The sequence below is a fragment of the Bombyx mori genome, chromosome 9 (genome assembly GCF_030269925.1).
Source record: "Bombyx mori chromosome 9, ASM3026992v2".
Taxonomy (NCBI): Eukaryota; Metazoa; Arthropoda; class Insecta; order Lepidoptera; family Bombycidae; genus Bombyx; species Bombyx mori.
The window spans coordinates 10,653,633-10,677,770 of NC_085115.1; the positions used below are offsets into that span (position 1 = coordinate 10,653,633).

At 38.3% G+C, this 24,138-nt stretch overlaps 1 protein-coding gene and 1 long non-coding RNA gene across 2 annotated transcripts; one reads left to right on the forward strand and one right to left on the reverse strand.

The window, feature by feature from the left end:
- Positions 1 to 8,090: 8,090 nt before the first annotated feature.
- On the forward strand, positions 8,091 to 23,251 carry LOC101740694 (aldehyde dehydrogenase 1A1). The gene is made up of 12 exons (XM_004931058.5): positions 8,091 to 8,370; positions 8,625 to 8,902; positions 10,287 to 10,391; positions 15,020 to 15,287; positions 17,667 to 17,783; positions 18,248 to 18,435; positions 19,152 to 19,254; positions 19,362 to 19,546; positions 19,965 to 20,129; positions 21,032 to 21,189; positions 22,229 to 22,303; positions 22,898 to 23,251. Exons 2-12 carry the CDS (start codon positions 8,876 to 8,878, stop codon positions 22,965 to 22,967), a joined length of 1,461 nt encoding a protein of 486 aa, XP_004931115.1. The 5' UTR covers positions 8,091 to 8,370; positions 8,625 to 8,875; the 3' UTR covers positions 22,968 to 23,251.
- Positions 19,984 to 23,436, reverse strand: LOC134199374 (uncharacterized). Its single transcript, XR_009973854.1, has 2 exons — positions 23,365 to 23,436; positions 19,984 to 21,691 (listed from the first exon to the last, which is right to left on the reverse strand). It is a non-coding gene; the product is annotated as an uncharacterized LOC134199374 (long non-coding RNA).
- Positions 23,437 to 24,138: the final 702 nt, after the last annotated feature.

Consider the following 24,138-nt stretch of genomic DNA (forward strand, 5'->3'; position numbering starts at 1 on the left):
CGCTACCTGATTTATCTTCAGCAGTACTGCAGCTGTTGTAATCATGCTCAATCTCCCCTTTATTTATTTTAGTGGCTTATGATGTTAATGTATCTACGACGCTTTGAATATTTCACAACTATTGCAGTCTGTGACGGCTACTTCTTCTATTTCGTCTTTTATTTAATTTTATGGTCTCTGTTTTTCGGAACCGTTCGCTGGTTATTAACCAAATTTTTTTAAACTAAAAACTAATAATTTATAAAGTTTTTATTGACAATTTGTTCTTTGTTCTACTTTTCGCGATTGGGCGTATTGTAAGGCCGCACGGGTATTTGTCACTATCCTATTTCAGTCTTGGAGCAGCTATGCGTTTTAATTTTGAGGAGGGGCTAACCGTTATACAATACAATCGATACTCTACCTCATGTCTCAAAAAGAGTGTTGCGGCTTTCCAAAATAAAAAAAATACCAACAGAAGCACAACTAAATCATTCTTAGCATAATATTCAGATAGAGATTTACCATCTGCTACGGATCAATTCGCATTTCAGTGCTTCGTTAAGACATTTAGCTTCGAATATATTTGATTCGACTTGTTTGAGGTACTGACCGATGTTACTAGACGTAATGTAGGTACTATTCGCCGCGAGCGTGTTACGTTACGCCGTATGCTAAAATGCGTCTATTCCCACTCTTTTCAACAACAAATCATCACAATAATCAAAACTTAAGTCCCGAAGTACCTTGTGCCATGCACGTTTTGCGACGTACGTACTGAGACGCGTAACAATCACAGGATTCGCTAAGGAAAGGACAGCGGAGTTAGAGCATTCGCAGCGTCCAACGAGCAGCGGTGTAACGTCATATTCAGGCTGTCGTCTAGCCCTCTGATTTTCTCGCCGGATCTTCTCAGTGGGTTGCGTTTCCGATCCGGTGGTAGATTCTGCGAAGCACGGTTCTTGCTAGGGTAAGCGACGTCGTCAGGTTCGAGCCCCGTGAACTCACCTACTAGTTAAGGTTACGCTGAAATAGCTTCTCGAGGCTATCAGTTTAGGTAGGAAAAAAAAGCTGTCGTCTCTGGGCGCAGACTCAGCCATGAATAGGAAAAGAATGAAAGAAAAAAAAACCCATATGCATGTGGGTTTATGATGATACGGCTTTTCATAAGTTTTATCATGCCATGTTAGCTGATAAAATATTATACAATCTACTCTTCTTTTACCGCGATAGTGTGAAATATGAATATACTAAATACTGCAATATCATCATTCACGTTATTTTAATATATAAATTTTGTTTTATACAGTGCGTACAAGATAGGAGGATATTATTTTGTTTTGTAGTCAATTTAAATTCAAAACGTTATAGTCGATTGATTGTAATTGTATTAAGCAGTAGATTGATTTGAAATAGTTTCTATTTCTTCGGTACGTGCCTATCTATTTATATCGAGGGGTGAAAGGCAATTTGGTTTAACCGACATTTCACTTAATACGCGAAATTTATCTTTGTAATTAAAGGTCTATTTTATTCGGCATTAGTATCAACAATTCGATGTTTTTAAATGAACTTCAATTATGCTTACCCAATTCAAATAGCTGAAGAAGAATCGCCTTTCACCCTTTCATATATTGTGCTACTTTTTTAATTTGTAGGTTATTCATTTGAATCCTCGACACAGAGATTATGTTCCGTCTCTTCATTAGTATAGGCCGCGACCGACCTGCATTCTTATTTAGTAGCCACATGATCTGCAAGCGAAGTATAGTTCCTTCGTAAAAAGGGGACACTACAAAACTTCGATACGTTACGTTATAACCTATGTAATGTTTTCTCACGCGGTCCGTACACACATAAACTCTCTCCAGATTATCCAATCTGCAGGATAGCCGTTGGAGCACCGTTCTATATGAGTATGTGATGTATATGAATGTAGATCTTTACGACGACTGATTCTTCTTCTTCTTCTTCTTCGTCGCTTTCTTCATTGCTGAAGGTCGTGTCCCTGAAACTTGACCGTGGCCTGTCTCGTGAGCTGTTTCCATCTCGTCTGGTCCTCAACTTCTCGAATGGTGGTTCCGACTGGCAACCCAGTCAGAGCGGTTACTTGATCACAACATGGCTAGGTAATCGGCCGCGGGGCCAGAACGCTTCTTGAAAAAGTGGCGCATCATGTTAAATCTCTTATTGTGACCGCTTCTAACTACATATCCTACGCAAGCGATGGAACCACCCTAAGCTACCGTCTCCCAAAACATGCTTTGTCGGACCCTACAAATCCACGTACCACGTACAACCTAGCTCATAAACACAACCCACTGAGTTACTCGCCGGATCTTCTATGGGTCGCGATTCCGCTTCGGGGTAGGTTCAGCGAAGTACTATTCTCGCTAGCGCAAGTGTTAGTGAATTGATCCAGGTTTTACCCGTGAACTCACCTACTACTCTGAGAGCTGCTGGAATAGCCCATTAGGCTACCAACGATTAGGTAGGTAAAAACTATGTTGTATTTATTTGATGTTCTTATTAATGCTCCCTGTAGACTTAGTATAGTTTGTTACTGTTTACCTGGAAAGCTACATTAAAATATAGTTGCCTATGGAAAAAAATATTTGAGATTCAATGTTAACTAAAAAGTGTTTGTGTGAGAGGACTGATAGTAATAGTTTGGCTGTCAACTTTCTTATAAATTTATCGTACGGTTTTTAATATCATTTAAAACACTTTTTGTCTGAATGAAGTAATTATTATCTATTTCTAAAGGTACTTCTCCATAAGCAACCTGTTTACCGAGGTTGATTTAAAGCCGAAATTACTTGGCTGTGGCCCAATTTCCAAGTTGAATGAAAAATGGAAAATTCTTTATTTTTCAATATTATCGATGGATCGCAAGGCATTGCTTGAAGAATTAAAAGTAGCTTGATTAACTTTTGCCGAAGTTTTGCTTAGAGCACAGCTTGGTAAGTTCACGGAGGAAAAGTTATGAAATCTTTTGCTTTCTGTTAGCTTAAAGATACTTTCGAAGCTTCTGCTTAACTCTGAAGTTTAATAATATTGGGTTTTTGCCCTGTAGGTATTGCCGTTTAGTAGACGTTTAGTATGGGAAGTTAAAAAAATATTTTTTTTGTATTTTTTGGTATCGATGACCTTTTTGAAGAAGTCAAGCTTACATACGGAAGCCAAAAATTCTTCAAAGGCATTTGGTATTGCCCCCGGGTATTTTCCTTGCCAAGAATTTTTCCAAAATTTTGGAAATGTAGAAGTCTGTCAGCGCTGTATCTAGTGAGTACAGTGGATGACGCAAAACTTTTAACCCTAGCCCTTGTAGCTTGGAAACGGTCTGATGTGCCGTATGAGGTCAAGTGTTTTCATGCAGGAGCAGAGGATTTACCAAGATTATTTAGTGATTTACCAAGGTAGACCGGAAATTCGCAAGCTTTTTCATCTTTGTGTATAGTTCTTCACAGTAATGCTGGTAACGTAATGTTAGATGCTGTGATGAATTATGACGACACTAGAACACCAAACAGTGACCATGACTTTTGTAGGGGTACATTTTTATTTGGGGTATTGCGACACGTACTTATCATTTTTGTTTACCTTGCCAATTTGACGCAAATAGACGCAACGATATTTGATGAATTATTATCTCGTCTGATAGTAGTAGATCTCAGATCTTAGATCTCATGTCACAAGGTGTGTAGCGGCATTCACGTAGGTTCACGTCTATGAGCTCCGGTAACCATTTAATTTAACACTAGACGGGCCGTGGGCTCATTCATCTACTTAAGCAAAAAAAAAAAGTGGCTGGAAATTAAAATTTCTGCCTTCATCAGAGCTGAAGACGGGTTGTCGTATAGCTTTAATATTAATCTGATATATTCTGAATGCCATTATAATTTGCGGCCCGTAAAACATTCTTTACATTGGCAGTAACGAATTTTTCCAATACAACAGTGGGCGTTTCAACTTTGTTTGGCCACTAAACTTGGCGCGACACACTTAATTGTTTTTTTTTTATTTATTTTTTATTGCCCTTGTAGGCAGACGAGGAGCATACGGCCCACCTGATGGTAAGAGGTTACCGTCGCCCATGGACTTCAGCAATGCCAGGGGCAGAGCCAAGCCGCTGCCTACCGAAAGCCTACCTACATTTAAAGGTTTACCTTAAAGCCAACGGCCATTATTGTAAATCATTATTTTGTAAAAGTAAGAACAGACAAACGCAATAAATGTTACATAATATAACGACCAAGAAAACGATGTTTTTCTTGTAACGATATTTATTTATGGTAATACTAAATAAAGTGCCTTTTCAATCAAAGAAATTAAATATTAGTCGATTTGTTATCACCTTGTACCTACTTTGTTCCGTATACATTTTAAATTCAAATGGAACGAATGCTTTATTTTAACAGTTGTACTTCACGATAGAATCTAATAATTATATAATTAATTTATTTATTATAAAAAAAAGAACACAATATTCTTAACCTAAAAGTACATGTTATTACCCGCAACATGCTTCGTCAAAAAGTAAAATACTTACTTTCAGCTGCAAGCGTCGTCATAAGTAACATAAAGATAATAATAAGATATCTAATAATTTAGCTAATATATGTAATATTAAAAACTCAATAAGGATGTACGTAAAGGAGAATGTATTGAGAATCATCATCATCATCATCATCATCATCAGCCTTTATCTGCCCACTGCTGGACATAGGCCTTCCCCAATGCCTTCCACATAATGCGGTTCTCCGCCTTCCGCATCCAACGACTTCCCGCCGTGCGCACTAAGTTGGTTGGAGGAATAGTATTGAGAAAACTACAAAAAAAAAAAACTTACTCTAGTGCGAGTTGGATTATGCGCACAGGGTTGTTGTGGATGAAGAGCGGCACGCATAGTCGGATAAACGGCTACCACTAAATGCATTGCCATTTTGAGAAAGCGGCACGACATGAGAACCCTCTTGTCGTGGCCGCTGGGAATTATATACCCGATCCTGTAAACCGAATGGTAAATAGTCGACGTCGCCCAAAACACGTAATTACGGATCCTCCCGATCCATTAGCGGTGCTTTTAGGTACTCGTCGAACCCGTCGCTTGCGACGAGGGCTCTTTTTTTTTCTACCTATGCTGATAGCCTTGAGAGGCTATTTCAGCTTCACCCTAACGTTTGTAGGTGAGCTCGCGGGGCTCAACCGGAGAGTTGCTAACACTGACCCTAGCAAGAGCAGTGCTTCGCAGAATCTACCACCGGATCGGAAACGCGACCCACTGAGAAGATCCGGCGAGAAACTCAGTGGGCTGTATTTATGGGTTAGTTCAATTCAATTCAATTCAATTCAAATTTATTAAAATTTATTTTCTAAATTTTAGTTGGATTTTCCAGAAAAGCGTATTTTGTTAGTTTTTTTAAACTATTATTTATTTTTCATTTTTTAGTGGAATTTAAATTTAATATTTTTTATTTTTTGTTTAATATTGAATTGTTATCGGTCCTTAATAAGTATACCACATTTCGAGTTAATCCGACGTTTTGAAGGGGGTCAAAATCATGTTCAAAGATTCCGTTACATACCTACTAACTTACGTATATTACGTATGAAGCTAATAAAAGCGTGTTAAAAAAAACCAACGCGAAGGAAACTTGTCATAATATTCTCACTCATTGCTGCCAGTTCCTTTACTAAATACTTCTTAATTAAAACTACTTTTTACTATTTATTTTTGCGTTTTAATTACAATTGTCTATGTTTCGTCTATTAAATTAAAATAGATTTAATTATGACTCACTAGAACCTAAGAAAATACTTACCTACCAGGCTTGGTCGCGGATAAACCCTAACGTATTGTTTAAATACATGAAAGGGTTGAAGGTTTAGGGGATGGATCAACAATCATGTTATTTAAAGAGTCTGGATAAATGGCTGAACAGACCATAATACTAAGGGGTTACCCTGTAACAATTTTACCGCCTGCTTGTTGTAGTGTAATGGTACGCGAGAAATCGTAATAGTAGTTCAGTGCGAGTAATGGTTTATAGTTCAGGGTCACTCACAGAAGTCGTGAGTTTTATCTAGAAGTAACCTAGCTACTATATTTTTTTTATTGTTTAGATGGGTGGACGAGCTCACAGTTCACCTGGTATTAAGTGGTTACTAGAGCCCATAGACATCTACGATGTAAGCGCGCCACCTACCTTGAGATTTAAGTTCTAAGGTCTCAGTATGGTTACAACGGCTGCCCCACCCTTCAAACCGAAACGCATTACTGTTTCACGGCAGAAATAGGTGGGGTGGCGGTACCTACCCGTGCAGACTCACAAGAGGTCCTACCACCAGTAAATTAATGCGATGACGTGCTCACTTACCTGTCAGTACGTGTTTCGTGTAAAGGCAATTATTCAGCGAGATATCTTGTTTAAATTCTTCATTCGTACTGGTTTTTTTTGCAGACGTGTGCGAAGTGTGACACGTTTGTAGGTATAATCATTTATCGTGCACCGGAGTGATGACTTGACGTTAGCGAATTAACTTGATGTACCTACGTTTAAGCATTAAATAAAAATCATCAATACTTTTATCGTAAAATATTCCTAACAACTACTACATTCTTTTTATAATTTGGTATAGTAAAACAAATTATATAATTATCATATTATAAGGTAGACAGAAGGGTATTTCTTTTAGATCAAATAACAGGGATATTTAAAACACCAATACTTAATCCATTTTGGAATGTCACCTTTAGAAAAATACGTTGCAGCCACTCTCTATCCTATTTTTTTATAACGTTATATTCCAATAACTAATTTCGATATGATTTTCACAAATAGTTCTTTTTAATCTTCTTCTTACTAGCTTTTTCCCGGTTTTTTTGCCAGGGTCTGCTTTCCAACTTAAACTCATCCACTTTTTCTGGTCTTCGACTTCCTTCTGGGTGAGATTATTCTCCTCTATATACTATTTATCACACACAACCAGCCTTTCTTGGCCCTACCGCGGGATCTTGAACTTGGTACGTAGAGTAAGTAGATTTCTTAAATGATATAACGTTAGTTGATTATAAGGTATATGCTATGTACATATAGATAATCACTCAAAATAAACACATTAAGATTATCATTCCTATTGAAGAAGTGTGAGGTCTGAGTTTTTTTATTCAGACTTCTATGGTCGTACTAGACAGGTAGATAGGTTACAAACTTTGTCTCATGTTAAGTAGCAGCCGAAGTATATTGTAGATTTTTATTGTAGAACGAAATAACTTATTTAAATCGCATGACAGTTTTGCGCTAGAAATAAGTAGTAACTACCCGTACATACTGCAGATCCAATAATAACCTTTGCCTTAGACGCCTTCAGCTTTAACACTAGGAGCAGGCTTACGGAATGCGGTAACCCTACTCATCGAACTCGGCAAAGAATTCGACGTGCAACCTAACCCATGCATCAACTCGCGGAGTTTCTCGCCGGATCTTCTTAGCTGGTCGCGATTCCGATCCGGTAGTAGATTCACTCGCGAAGCAGTTGCTCTTGAGTTGTTAGGTTTCCTTTGGAGGCGTTCGGACAGCTCTTAGCAAATCCCACCCCTCCCGGTTGAACCTTTGCTCGCCCACCTGTCCTGGTGAAACTGGAAAGGTCTCCGGGCAACCAGTAATCCCACATTATTAAAAAAAAACCTACTGCCTAGCACTTCGCCCTGCCACCAATCAATACTAAAATGGTGAAAAAAGATACTCAGAAAATATATTCATTTAATTTAAATAAAATAAACGTAAGCGACATTACATTTTGGTACATAACTACCAATACATTTTAATATTACATCATCATTTTCCATTCATTTCACAATGCTATTCCATTTATCAGTTCTCCTATCTCGTCTGTTATCACCTGTTAGGTAGGTACGTTCATTGGTTGGTTCAGTACATACAGCACCGATTCAATGAGATATCTAGTTTTAGATTCTAATTTGAACAAAAAAAATCCATTAATTACTTTTTTATACGCTATTATAATTATCGATTGATAATTTGAAACCAACGCAACGTCTTGGGAATCACACACACACATGGTGATGTGATAAGTCCTTTGTATTTAAGATAACAAACATAATAATCTATAATGTCGTAGAAAATAAAAATACATTGTTAATTTAGGTTTAGATACGATTTTGGCGGCATTTTGTAAAATTTAATAGAAAAATATACAAATAATATATGTACAAACCTATATAAAATTCTATCAGTTTATAGTGTGTAAAGAGTGTCTGTACTATAAGAAATACGTAAAAAAAACTAGCAAACAATACAATATTTTTATTACCATTCGGGTAGCCGTCGTTGATACGGTTGTGGATTGCTTAATCATTATCTCAAGGTACCTATTACTAATTGCTGTTGAAGTTCTATCATTGGATGAACAACAAACTAGGTTTAAAAATACAAAACAAAATAGTTCTTGCATTCTATTTTAAATATTAACTATTTTTGTCTGTTCGACGATCATGTGGAACACCTTAATAATAAATTCATTATTGTTATAAAGTAATAACAGAACTAGTTGTGAAATGCATCTCAAGTTTACATAACACATAAAACATTCATTGAATATGACACAATTTTATCTTGTAGTTCGACGCCAGACTCACATGTGTGACGATAAATTTAAGACATCTAAATGCCATTGGTGGCTCTTTTTGTTTTTGTTATCACAATGACTATGCACTTGTTACATATGTATGTATATCTACTACGTATTTATATTCTAAACGCGATAAAAAAAAAAATGTCATACTCACCGCAAGAACATTGGAAGCGTCGCGTCGTATGTTTAAAAGATAAAAGTATTAGTCCACTCACGAACTCGGCGGTACGCAGTAAACATGGTCCCGGAAATTAAATACACCAAGGTACAAGTCGATTTATTTTTTAATTTAAATTATTTATACGGTAAATCTCTTATTAAAAGATAAAAATTATGAATAAGTTGAATACCTTTTTTTAATCTATACTAATATTATAAAGAGGAAAGATTTGTTTGTTTGTTTGTTTCGAATAGGCTCCGAAACTACTGGACCGATTTGAAAAATTATTTTTCCATTAGAAGCCGACATTGTCGCTGATGAACATAGGCTACTTTTTTTTAAAAAAAATTTTTTTTTTTTTTTGGTTCCATGTGTGTTTTAATGTTTCCGAAGCGAAGCGAGGGCGGGTCGCTAGTTATAAGATAAATTTGTAGGTATATTTTTAAAGTGCATAGTTATTTACCGGTTATGGAAAAATAGTTTTCCCTCTGTATTATTATTTGTCAACAAATTGTTGGAATAATTGGAATCGATTTTTATATTTTTGTACATGCAAAATTGGTATACTTTTAAAATTCCGTATTAATAGTCACTGGCTTTAGCCAGCTTACGTAATGTACTAGGTATAACAAAAACATAAATAGTACCCGTGTGATACGACGAGTGACTTCCTTATTTTAAGTGTGGTTGTTAAATTAAAGTGAAGCTAGACGTGTAATAAGTCGTAGTTGTAAATAGTGTGTCTCTCTGGCTTCATCAGAACATAAGGAGATGCTATTGTGGCCTTGAGCTACTTCTTCTCCATTATATATCGACAGTAGTATAATAGAATATAAATACAGTACTTTTTATACCTAAATCTCTAGCCCGATTTCAGCTCGTCGTGGCCTAAAGGATAAGACGTCCGGTGCATTCGTGTTGAGCCATGCACCGGTGTTCGAATACCAGGCGGGTACCAATTTTTCTAATGAAATACGTACTCAACAAATGTTCACGATTGACTTCCACGGTGAAGAAATAACATGGTGCAATAAAAATCAAACCCGCAAAATTATAATTTGCGTAATTACTGGTGGTAGAACCTCTTCTGAGTCTGCGCGGGTAGGTACCACCACCCTGTCTATTTCTGCCGTGAAGCAGTAATGCGTTTCGGTTTGAAGGGTGGGGCAGCCGTTGTAAATATACTTGAGAACTTAGAACTTGTATCTCAAGGTGGGTGGCGCATTTACGTTGTAGATGTCTATGGGCTCCAGTAACCACTTAACACCAGGTGGGCATTGAGCTCGTCTACCCATCTAAGCAATAAAAAAAGGCTACATGAATACACCGTTCTGCACATATTTGTCTTGAAATAAACATATTATGTGCTAGTGTTGGCGGAATTCACGATGCGCTCCATATGGGTTTTTAGCTCTAGTCGAAAGATTGTTGGATAGAGAGAGAGATTACGTGCTAATTAACAAAAAAAATATGTTTGTTCTTTTTTCAGTTGTTCATTGACAACGAATGGGTTGATGCGAAAGATGGCGAAACATTTGATACATTCAGTCCACACGACGGATCAGTCATCGCTAAAGTAGCCAAAGGACAAAAGGTAAATTTATGAAGTATAGAAACAGAAGGTACTCGTTTATGTATAATTAAATCAAATCCGAGAAATAATGGCGACACGTTTAAATTTTAGTGCGTCACTGGCCTGTTTGGTTGGCTCGTAATATGTGTTTATCTATCTATACTTATATACTTATAATATTATAAAGAGGAAAGATTTGTTTGTTTGTTTGTATTTTTTTTTTTTTTTTTTATGATTGAAGGATTACCGGTGGCCCGGAGGCCTTTCCAGTTTCACCAGGACAGGTGGGCGAGCAAAGGCTCAGCCAGGAGGGGTGGGATTTGCTAACAGCTACCCGAGCGCCTCCGAAGGAGACCTAACAGCTCAAGAGCAGCTGCTTCGCGAATGAATCTACTACCGGATCGGAATCGCTACCCGCTGAGAAGATCCGGCGAGAAACTCAGCGAGCTGATTCATGGGTTAGGTTGCACGGCGAACTCTTTGTCGAGTTCGACGAGTACGGTTACCGAGGTCCCTAAGCCTGCTCCTAGAGCTGAAGGCGTCTAGTGCGAAGGTTATTGGATCTGATGGATCCGTAAGGACGTGTCTAGGGCGTCGACGGTGACTGGCTCCTGCATGATCAGGATTCGGGGAGTAGTCAGCGGCGGCTACGATAAGGCGATTATCATGACGCATAGCCTTATCGAAGTACCGTTCCGACGCTGACTTCATGTATTTCTGTATAGATTCGAGGCCCAGGTCGTCGTGTAGGTCAACGTTCCTCACGAACCACGGAGCTCCGACGGCTAACCTGCAAAAGCGGGATTGTAGAGATTGAAGGGTGTCTATGTGCGTGCGGGCCGCGTGAGCGAACACCACACTCGCGTAAGTCATGAAGGGCCTTATGCAAGTTTTGTAAAGTGTCACCTTGTTCCGAAGGGACATTTTACTCCGCTTACAAATCATGGGGTAGAGTCTACCGAGAATAAACGCGGCACGGTCACGGACTGATTTTATATGCGGGCGGAATGTCATCGATGCATCCAGGGTAACGCCCAGGTACTTGACCTTCCTGGCCCAGGGTATGGATTGACTAAAGAGAGTAATCGGGGGTGTGAGATTCCTCCTCCTAATACGGGAGGAAATCCGTGTGGAGCTTCCCCTCTGAAAGAGCACCGCAGTACTTTTCGCTGGGTTGATGTCTATGCGCCATTTTCGGAACCACTGTCCTAGGGCTAGGGCTGCGCTCTGAAGCTTCTTCGCGATTAGGGACTTGTTTCTACTGGAATAGTAAACAGTCGTGTCGTCGGCGAATAAAGCTAAATGGGTCGGCGGCGACCGGGGAATATCGTTAACGAATAAGCTAAATAGGAGGGGTGAGAGGACAGAGCCTTGCGGGACTCCAGCTGTGAGAGGTCGTGGGGAGGAGCGGGTTCCCTCGACTCGATATCGAAAAGAGCGGTTCGACAAGAAGTCCCGTATGATGAGCACGAGACTATCCCGCACACCCATGTTGAATAGTTTGAAAATCAAACCGTTGTGCCAGACTTTGTCGAACGCTTTTGCGACGTCGAAGAAGAGAGCTCCCGTGTATAACGGTTTTGGTCGATTAAGCCCCACAAGAATGTGCTCCGTGAGGCGGTGCACCTGTTGAACGCATGAGTGATTTGTACGGAATCCGAATTGTTCATCGATGAGAATGCCCTTGGATGAGACGAAGTCTCTGAGGCGTTTGTAGAGCAGACGCTCATACAGTTTGCCTAGAGACATGAGGAGGCTAATCGGGCGGTAGCTCGTCGGATGATTTTTTGGTTTACCGGGTTTATGTATGCCGATAACGTCCGCTTCTTTCCACACCGCGGGAAAGATACAGATCGCCATAGCGGCATTGAAAATTGATGCCAACATCACGATGAGTTGGACGGGTAGAAGTTTAATAACGCGGTTGGATATACCGTCGGAACCGGGAGCCTTGCGAGGACGTAGGTCTTTGATCAAGTCTTTAACTTCCATCGGGGTGACGGGTGGTAACACATCAGAGGGTGGCAAGGAGGCTCTGCGTTCTACCTCACTGTCTACTAATTCTACATGAACAGGGTCCACGGATTGAGTGCTGGGCGTGCACTGGGTTTGCAATGTATCGGCCAGCAGCTCTGCTTTTTCGTCATCATCGAACGCCGTGAGTCGGCCTGAGGGGCCTACGAGGGGGGGCATAGTTACTACCGTATCCGATTTGAGAGTACGAGCTAAGCGGTAGTAAGACCTTTGGGAGGGCGCGAGTCCTTCTAAGAAATCAGACCATCTGGCATCTCGGACTTCGGCGATGCGAGACTTTACGTCGCGTTGTAGGGCACGCATTCGAATTCGATTTTCCGCGGTAGGATACCTATCGTAGGCGCGTATCGAGGCGTTCTTAGCTCTAAGGAGTTCCCTAATATCGTCGGACAATTTGAAGCGGTGAAGGAAGTCCTCCGCTACAACTTGTTTCGATGACCTATCTAATGTCGAGGTGATGTGTGACGTTAAGATGTCTATGGCTTCAGCGGTATCCTGAGGAGACGGGGTAGAGTCCGGGCTAAACGGTAGCGATGGTGGATCAGATTCAGCCAGGCTGATGCCCAGCGTGTGCCAATCCACCACAGTCCTCGTGACGGGAACGGAATCGGGAGCGCGACCGAGCTTCATAACGACGGGACGGTGGTCTGAATCTAACTCTGAAACTACTTCGATCGAGTGTAAGCGCAGAGTTACGTTTTTTAATAACGCTATGTCGAGTATATCCGGGCGATGCGCGATATTTAGCGGGTAGTGAGTCGGGATTAGCGGAGCGACGATATCGAAGGCGAGATTATCGACTAACGCGTCAAGCCGCCTGCCATTCGGGGTTGTGGTGTGTGAGTTCCACCTAATGTGTTTACAATTTAGGTCGCCCGCCAGAATGACAGAGCTCCCCATGCCGAGCAGCGCCTCGATATCACTGCTTAGAACGATCTTATCCGGTGGAAGATAAACGGACGCGATAACGATCGGCGCGTGTCCCGTCAGTGAGATTCGGCACACTGATGCTTCGATATTAGCGAGCGCGGGAGGATCGAGTGGGACGCAATGCAGGGCTCTTCTATAGTAAATGACGGTACCACCACCACGAGCAGAGAGCCTGTCGTTCCTGACCATGTTATAGTTCGCGATTTTAGGGTCACGGCGCGCGGGCTTAAGTAGGGTCTCCTGCACTAAAAATATATCAATTTGATGGTCACGCAAAAAGTCAGAAACCTGATCACGCTGATTTGCGAGACCGTAAGCGTTAAAAAATCCTATCGTTACGGATAGGGGCTTTATTCTACTTATATACGCCATTGATTACCGGCGGAGTGAGGGGAGGACGTACGTATTTAATGACGCGTATACGTCGGCGTATTCTTGCACAACGGCGATAAAGTGTTGTGCAGTGGAGGCAGAGCGAATGGCGTCGCCCAAAGCGTTAACGCGCTCAAAGTTGATCGACTGAAAGAAGTCGATCGCTAAAGCGAGATTGTCGGACGCTTGTTTGTATTGAATAGGCTCCGAAACTACTGAACCGATTTGAAAAATTCTTTCACTGTTTGGAAGCTATACCATTCACGAGTAACATAGGCTATAATCTTTTTTGAAAAAAATATATGGATCCTTACTAAAACTCCAATAATGTAACCCAAGGTGTAAATAAATTACCTAAAATATTCTTTATATCGCGCGCCCTGCGAAAACTATTGATGATAGAAAAAAATAATGTACTACGACTTTGTAGAACACATTATTATTTACAAAAAATGTTTTACAAAAAATGTCGCGACTGCATATGTCTAACTATTATAGTTACGCTGCAATAAGTGTTCTTTTATTTAAAAAAATAAAAAAAAAAACGTCAAACATCGTTGACATTTTTGTTAAAGACCCGAGCAGAGCCGGAGCGAGTCGCTTGTAAAATTATAACCATAACGAATCATGAATCACTTAAAATTATTTGACGTTTAACAAGTTCGAAGACGTACTTGAATCCATCATTCTTTGTTAACGCGTTAATAATATAAGATATTACGACTGTAATTGTCACCATCGCCCTCTATTATTTTACAGCAAATAAGTGTACACTAGGACTAGCTTTATTACTACAGTGTAGATGATGATTCCAATTTTCAAGGTGGCCGAGTGCTCACGCTATTGTAAATGAGACTTCCAGAAACCTTTTAAAATGGGCCGTTGGCTCGCCTATTTATGATAATATTTAAAGCTTTTATTTATAATTTTTGTTGTTTTCGTGGTACTTTTCATGTTGGATAGGATACCTGAATACCTACCTAAATACCTTGGGTATCTATTACGAATGTATTATAAGATATCAGTAGTTCTCAACCCTTTTTTATTCAGTGACGCCCTAGCAAACATGTTACAATTTCGCGACACCCTTACATAATTAAAATCTATTAAACTTAGTTGTACATATTATTATAATATCGAGTCAACGACCGTATTTGGCTCATATGTACCCTAGAGGCGCAATTCCACCTTGTCACCTTAGATAAAGCTATAGTACTTGTATATTTCGGAACACCGTGGTTAAGAGCAACTGAGATGGACAGCAGAACACATTTAACTTAAATATTGATAATATCTTTATATATTTTATTCAGGCTGATATTGACGCCGCAGTGGCAGCGGCGAAGCGTGCGTTCCAACGTAACTCAGAATGGCGGTTGGCGGATGCCTCGCAGCGCGGAAAACTACTTTACAAGTTCGCAGATCTTATTGAACGCGACTTCGAATATCTTGCGAAACTCGAGTCATATGACAATGGCATGGTTTATAAAAATTGCCTTAGAATACTTTCAGGAATTCCTGACAGTGTAAGATACCTAGGCAGTCTGGCGGACAAAATCCAAGGCGACACAATACCAACTGGTGAGAGACTTTTTTGCTATAACATAATCATATCATTAAAAACACAATGTAAGTTTAGAATTCATTTCAATTAATTTCAATTATGTTTTTATAGTCATATTAAAGAATGAATAAAAATCAATAGTATTGGGATGGCATTCCCGATCCTGCGGACTGAATGATAAACAGACGACGTCGCCCAAAACATGTCATTTCGGATCCTCACGATCCACTAACGATGCTTTTAGGTACCCCAAGCACCGGTCATCGTTCTCGCCGAACCCGTCGCTTAGGACGAAGGGTTTGACGAGCGAATTAACCCATAGACACAGCCCACTGAGTTTCTCGCAGGATCTTCTGGGTCACGTTTCCGATCTGGTGGTAGATTCTGCGAAGTACTGCTCTTGCTAGGGTTCGTGTTAGCAACGTCGTCAGGATTGAGCTCCTGAGCTCACCTACTTGTTAAGGCTACGCTGAAATGGTCTCTCAAGACCATCAGCCTAGGCAGGGAAAAAAAAATTGGGATTGTATATATGCTGGTAAATAGTTGGTCAGGGGCTATTCCAATGCAATCGAAATGTTGGCCTCATGTTATGATTCGAAGCAGCATTTTCGTTCTCTATGACTAAAGATGATATGTGACAATTCACTTAAATGAATATACCTTCGAATAAGCCCTTCCTTTTTCATTCATTCCATGTACACGCGTATTAGCTGGAATTAAATATCATTCAATAGATACAGATTGTCCTCAAACGATATCGTGCATTTTGGAATTACTTTAAATGTGATCTAAGTGATCAAAGAATTAACAAAGTAACAAACTTTACAATTATTAAACTTAATCATTAAGAATAGAATTAACAATTTTCTGACTGTTTTGAAGATATCGCTCTTAGCGATAAAACTGCTAAATACACTTTTTGTATTACTTGTTTTTTATATTATTGTTATTACTAAATTTATTAAAACTGTATCATTATATATAAATGATCTTAAATGATTTTTTTTAAATCACATATAAAAAATGCTCTTGACAAAAAGAAAAATATTAAACGCGAAGTCATAAATTGAATTTAATTTCAATCCTTGGATCGGTTCACTAATGTATTCATTCAGCATTTTTATTTCATCTTGCGTTCAAACGTCACATATTCAACGAAAGATGAAAATCTATCTATCTATCTATATATGTATATAAAAATGAATTGCTGTTCGTTAGTCTCGCTAAAACTCGAGAGCGGCTGGATTGATTTGGCTAATTTTGGTCTTGAATTATTTGTGGAAGTCCAGAGAAGGTTTAAAAGGTAGATAAATATGAAAATGCTCGGAATTAAATAAAAATAACAATTATGTTTCTCCTTTGATGTGTCCCCCGTCGGACGGATTCCTTTTGTTTGTTTTAAGTTTATTTTATACAAAAGTTTTTGTAGGTCTTTTATTTATCGATTGAGGCACTACGAAGTCTGCCGGGTCAGCTAGTTATAAATAAATTCATCATTTGAATACCCACATCTGTTAGTATTAAACTTTCCGAATGCTTCATGAATTTTTTTTTTGTTTCTCATACTAAGCGCTGGTAATTTTGAAAGCAAATCAACTATCTATTTCACAACCGGGCAGCATATTTAATAATATTAAAATACAACGCGAAGCGAGAATAAAGCTTAAGTCAGTGCAAATTTTTGGTGGTTAGGAATTTATGTATATAATATCCAGGGGTTAAGGGCTACTTGGTTTAAGCGACATTTATCTTATTTTTTGTTGCTTTGATGCGTGGACGAGCTCACAGGCCACCTGATGTTAAGTAGTTACTGGAGCCCATAGACATCTACAACGTAAATGCGCCACCCACCTTGAGATATAAGTTCTAAGGTTTCAATATAGTTACAACGGCTGCCCCACCCTTCAAACCGAAACGCATTACTGCTTCATGACAGAAATAGGCAGGGTGGTACCTACACGTACGGACTCACAACAGGTCCTACCACCAGTAAAAAATATCTTTATAATTATAGTTATGTTTTCTTTGGTTTTTATTTGAACTTCAATTAAGTTTACCCCATTTAAATAGCTGAAGATTTTTTTGTTATTTTTTCCAAGCTTTAACCTTTAAATGGCTTTCCTGTAAAGTTGCAAAAATATTGCTTAAACCAAAAAAACTTTTAATTTTCGATATGTAGATATTCAGTCACGTGGCGGGCTATGGGAGAGGCAGCAACAGTGGAAAGATACAGGCTGACGTTGAAGCATATATTGACTTTCACCAAAACGCATATTTTCTCGATTTGATAACGAATACAGTTTAATATATTCAATTGTAGTTCGAGGATAATATCTTTATAGAAAGTCTGAAAAACACAACACCCGGCTAATTTCGAACAATTATGTTTCACAAAGATGGCGATTCATTCAGTTACACATTGAAACAACCCGTTGGAGTGTGTGGTCTCATTTTACCCTGGAACGTTCCCATCCTGATGTTTCTGAACAAGGTCGTAACTGCCTTAGCAGCAGGTAAGCATCATCTGAACATGCCATGTTGCCAAGACACAATTTGCAGTATATAATTTATTGTGCATTAGTGAATTCTAAAATGTAATTAATGACTAACGCCATACCTAAATGAAACACCATTTAGTACAACTTAAAATTGCTTTTTAATAATTAACATTTAAAAAAAAACCCTTTTTAATACCGAGCATCGATAAAATGTTCAAGAAAAAAAAGGTCATCAACTGGTAAAATTTTTGTTAGGAAAAATCATGCTAAATATTTGTCATTTCCACATTTCTGCGCCAGCTTCTAAAATTGTAATGAAATATACTAAAAGCTTGAATGACGTACATAAATGGTAATCAAAAATTTTCAAGCAATTAACAACAAGTGCAGTGCTGTGACACAACAAAATTGTGAACAAACGTTTAAGAGAAGTGAATTGTTCCAAGATCAGAATAAAATTATTATTGATGATCTTTCAGGATGTACAGTGGTAGTGAAGCCGGCAGAACAAACTCCATTAACTGCTTTGGCATTGGCCGCACTGTTGAAAGAAGCTGGCATACCTAAGGGTGTAGTCAACATCGTGCCAGGATTCGGAGAAGATGCAGGAGTGGCGCTCACACATCACCCTGATGTTGCCAAAATTTCCTTTACAGGATCTTTGGAGGTGGAGACTAATTTTTAATCAATTAAAAATAATTACAGTACAGTCAAGTTTATATTAAAAACACTGAATCAAAACATTAGAAACTCATAAAGACTTGATTAAAAAACGTCTACAGTTTAAATATCTAAGTAACCTACATATATAACCTAACCTAAATAGCTGAAGTAATTAATCAAGTTTTAACATGTTTTTAATCATGTCTGCGGTTCGTGAAAAACCGCAGAAAATCTTGATGAAGATCTTACTATTACTATATATGTATAGGTATACTATCTTTATGACTACGAATTAATACCTTTCTTACATCTTGAAAAACAAACACCTAAATATTAATTTTAATTATTTAAGTCGTCGTGGCTTAAAGGATGAGACGTCCGGTGAAGTCGTATCGAGCGATGCAACGTTGTTTGAATCCCGCAAGCGGGTACCAATTTTTCTAATGAAATACCCACTTAACAAATATTCACGATTGACTTCCATGGTGAAGGAATCAAATCGTCTAATTAAAATCAAACCCACAGAATTATAATTTGCGTAATTACTGGTGGTAAAACGTCGTGTGCCCTAACCTGCGTATTTCTTCCGTGAACTAGTAATGAATGTGTTACCAGTTAACCGATAGCAGCCGATAAAAACCCATGACAGCTGATGGCAATTATCACTTTGGAATTATTTATACCGAAAAACAAGTTTAACTTGTGTAACCTATTCTTCAGGTAGGCAAACTGATCCAAAAGGCAGCTGGAACAAACAATTTGAAGCGTGTCACTCTCGAACTCGGAGGCAAGAGTCCACTAATCATAATGAATGACGCCGATTGTAAGTCTAGATCGATAATGGTCTTCTGTCGTACCATGAAATTTTTTTATTGTTCATGCAATGGAAAATTCTAGAGAAGGGTTCTTAATTAATTTGTGGGTTTTCAGTAAATTTAGCCATCCCTTATGCTGGCAGCGGTGTATTTTTCCACCAAGGACAAATTTGCGTGGCTGCTTCCCGCTTGTACGTCCAGTCGGGTATTTACGACAAATTCGTGAAGGGGGCCGTTGAATATGCAAAAGCTATCCGGGTCGGCAATCCTTTTGACGAATCAACTGTAAACGGACCACAGGTGACTTTAATGTAAACCTAACAGTATAACCTAACTGTACTAATATTCTGCTGTGTTCAACAAGCTTCGCACTCAAGTAAAAGGTACCAGTGTGCTTAGTACGAGTTTTTTAAGGTTCTCGATAACGTCAAAGTTAACTGAAATCTGTATGGAGTTGGAACATTTGTTGCTAGGGGTGGTGGTTCAACTACATTCTTTGAGTTAACTTTTACGTTATCGAGAACGTTAAGAAACTCGTACTAAGCACACTGGTACCTTTTATTTGAGTGCGAAGCTTGTTGAACACAGTACAATATTAGTACATACTTTTTATAATAAATATATTTATAAATACTTTTTGGTAAAATTTTACAATTTTGGGTACTAGAAGGAATACCTAATTAAAATTTTCAAATAAATCTTTAACTTATGTTTACAGATTGACGAGTCTATGATGAATAAAGTTTTGGGCTTAATAGAGACCGGAAAAAAAGAAGGAGCGAACCTACTGGCAGGTGGAGAACGTATTGGTACCGCCGGATATTATATCCAGCCTACTGTGTTTGCAGATGTTAATGATGATATGACTATTGCTAAGGAAGAGGTATTTTTAACATCATTTGATAAGCTAATCATTAGAGTAAGAAATGATTTAGAATCAGGAATTTAGTAAGACATTCTTTATCAATAAGGATTCTTCAGTATACCAAAAAGTTCACGTCTATAGTTGATAGTCTTTTACTGTCAAGATTAGCCCACTGAGTTTCTCGTCGGATCTTCTTAGTGGGTCGCGATTCCGACCCGATGTCCGACTCCGACCCGATTCCGATGCGATTCAGCCAAGTACTGCCCTTGCTAGGGCTAGTTAGCAAATTCACCAGGCCGAGCCTCGTGAGCTCGCATAGACGTTAGATGAACCTAGTATAACCCCACGAGGCTACTAGGATAGGTAGGGAAAAAAAGCCATTTTGTTTTTTAAAATAGGTATTACTTTTATACGTCAAATTTACTCCACGCAGAAAAAGGCGCTTCAGACTTTCGATTATCTTAATATTACGGATCGTTTTGTAACCTTTGTGTCTATTTGAGGATTTTGGTTCTCTTTGTGTATTTATATGAATGTGGAATGAATGATACAATATTTTTTTGTGATGATATTTTCATCTCCGTTGCTCGTACCCTCATTACCGGTTTAGTGTCTAGCTGTACGAAACGACAGTATGGATGTACTGACATGAAAATGCTGAGTTTCTGCTTCAGTGCATTTGCACGGGATTTTTGCCACGTACTATCTAAGTAGGCAGCGGCTTGGCTCTGCCCCAGGCATTGCTGACGTCCATGAGCGACGGTGACCACTTACCACCAGGTGGGCCGTACGCTCGTCTGCCTACAAAGGCAATAAAAAAAAATAGTTCTGGCTGAAACTCTCCTATGAAATTGGCAAATTTACAAAGCGATTTTATCTTGTTATTCTCATGTTTTTTACATATTTTTGATATTTGACAGATTTTCGGTCCAGTCCAGAGCATTCTAAAGTTCGATACGTTGGAAGAAGTGATCGATCGCGCCAACAATACAAATTACGGTCTTGCAGCTGGAATCTTCACTACAAACCTTAACAACGCATTGCAGTTTAGTAAGCATGTCGAGGCCGGAACAGTTTGGTAGGTGCTTTTTTATTTTATTTTGAAGGCAAACGAGTTTACGTCCTACCTTATGGTAGCTAGTCACCATTGGTTTAAGTCATCAGCAATGACAAGTCATAGTATTCGGGAAACACCGTAGAACATCATACTCACAAAAAGCCCTACCAGCAGTAATTTCCTCGACCCACGCTGGTTCTGTCCAAGCGGGGTATTCCGTAGGATAACTCACTCTAACCGGCGCCATCTAGGCGGGCTTCAGACAGCCTGCTGACCGAGAGGGCTGGTGGTCGTGGCGCCGACGACCGCCGGTCCGGCGTCCCGAGGGGGAGGGTGATGGGAGAGATGTGCTCCGCACTAAACGCTTCACTTTCCCCCCTTTGCCTTTTCATGAGTTCTGTCTCTCATGCGAGGTTTGGACGTTGTTTGTTGGTTGTTGAGCGACAGGAGGCTTTAGTCAGTTCGACTCTGACATGCCCCGCCCGCCATCCCCAGTGGAGAGGGGAAGTCCGGCGATTTCATCCTGAACAAAAAAAAAAATTGCGGTTTTTTATTCTTATTACACAAAATTATTTTTTCATCGTTACAGTCATTCTTGAACGTTTGTTAGTAGATATTATTTTGGAAAAATTGTAGCTGTCTCCGGGATTTAAACGTCGAAATAGTTACATTGTACGATACAAGTAGACCAGACCGGGCATCTTATCCTGTAAACCACAACGATAAGCGACTAAGTTTGAGGATAGCTGAAATATGACAGTGGCAGTTGACAATTTAGTGCTCCGCTTGGAGTATTTTGAGGCAACAGATGTTGAATTTTTCATATATCATTTAATCTCCAAAACGAAAACTTTTTGTTTCGTGGTTTTGCATTGATTTATACTTCAGTTGTAAAATAATATCATCTGCTCAAAATCACAGAGCAAACTGGTGGATATAAATTAAATTATAATTAATTTAAAATTAAATACTTCTCGAAAAGTAAAGCCGTGTTGAAGTACTTTTTAATGTTTGATGTTACGAAAATAGATGTTTATATTAGTACGATATTTGTTTTCAGGGTGAATAACTACCTGACAATGGCACATCAAGCACCTTTCGGAGGATTCAAGGACTCAGGAATTGGCCGTGAAAAGTAAGTATTTGTTTTTTAAATCTTAAATCTGTCTCAATAAAGATTTTTTTAACATTGTATTATAATGTTCATATAACTAAAGAAAATATTGATTATTTTATAATAAAACCATAGAATCTTTAAATTAAAGTATTTTAAAATGGATTGTTAGTATTATGTATTACGGGATCATGTATTGTAATGTAATATATTATATGTAATTATACGTGAAAAATAAATTTATAATATATAAAATAGTTTCACAATAAATAGAAACTTACTACACATTAAATATACTTATGTAAATATGTGCCTATGTAGAGCAATATTTCGGTAGGAGCAAGGAACAACATTGTAACTCAGTTTTAGCTAAATATGATTTACAATGTTATTCCTTGCATGTGTCGATTTAGAAACAATATTGTTACTTAAAAATATTGTTCTACCAGAACAACCACATTTACCAAAGTTTCTTTTCAAGTCAAGGATCACAGAGCGAATAACAATTTAAAAAGACAAAAACGAAATGTGAACTTAAAGATTAAACTACAAAACGAAGTTCAATCTTTGTTCAACTGATATATACTATAACTAATATAATGTATTTGTTTGCAGTGGTATCAAAGCAGTTGAAGCATATTTGGAAGAGAAGACTGTCATCATTTCTCTCCCTAAAAAGCTTTGAGGGTGTCACTAAAAATGTTTTAATCAATTAAATGCTCAATTCACAATAGCCAAATAATAATATTATCCTAACTTAAATGCACTGGATAATATTAAAATGACAAATAATTCATTTTTGCGTGGTTCCAATGAAGTTCCCTTTGGCGCGTGATAGTTTTTGCCTTTTAATATTACAATGTAAAAAGTACCTTATTGTTGTATGCGTATAAAAAAAAGTTTCAATTTTTAGATCATTTAAAATGTTAAAGTGTTCAAAAAATAATAATTAAATAATTTGAAATTGAAGTGGTTTTTTTTTTGTGCGTTACAAAAATAGTCTTTAAGATTCTACATATTATATTAATCATAATGAATGACGCCGATTGTAAGTCTAGATCGATAATGGTCTTCTGTCGTACCTTGAAAACTGTTCATGCAATGGAAAACTCTAGAGAAGGGTCCTTAATTGTCCTGTCTGTATTTAATGTAAATGTCACTGTGATTGACTTAAATGTCTCAAAATGAGCGCTGACTTTTCTGTTAAAGTATCTATGGAATCCGGTAACCTCTAAATTAGTGGCGGTTTCAATCTGGCCCTAGCACTGCTGATGTCCACGAGCTGAGATGAGCATTCAACCATAAGGTGAAATTTTCTACCAATTTTAGGGAAAACAAAAGCGGCCATAGGTTTGATATTTCATTGTTATAAGAAACGATGTTACCATAATTTTTTATCAATCAATCAATCAATTATTATTTTCTTTCAACAGACATAAAAAAACGCATGAATAAGTTCAACGCACCGAAATGCTTACTCTTCCAGAGGAATTAAATATTAAGCAGTGCGTGAAGTGACTAGCAAATTATGGTCTATGAGAAAATGATTGTCATATTATTTATTGTATTAGAAATAAACTAACTATAAATATATTTAAGTAGCTTTTGCCCGCGACTTCGTCCGCGTGGAATAGTTACTTTGGCATACCGTTAAATTTTACCCGCCTACTAAATTTTATTCTATTTCTTTTCTATTTTACTTCATTTTCGTAGAAAGTGAAAATATTTTTGAATAATAGCGAATGTTAAGGAGCTATTTAAAGTACTAAAGTCACGCTTTTTAATTGATTTCAAAAGAGGAAGTTATCAATTCGACCATAATTTTTTATCTATGTTTGTTCACCGATTTCTCGGGA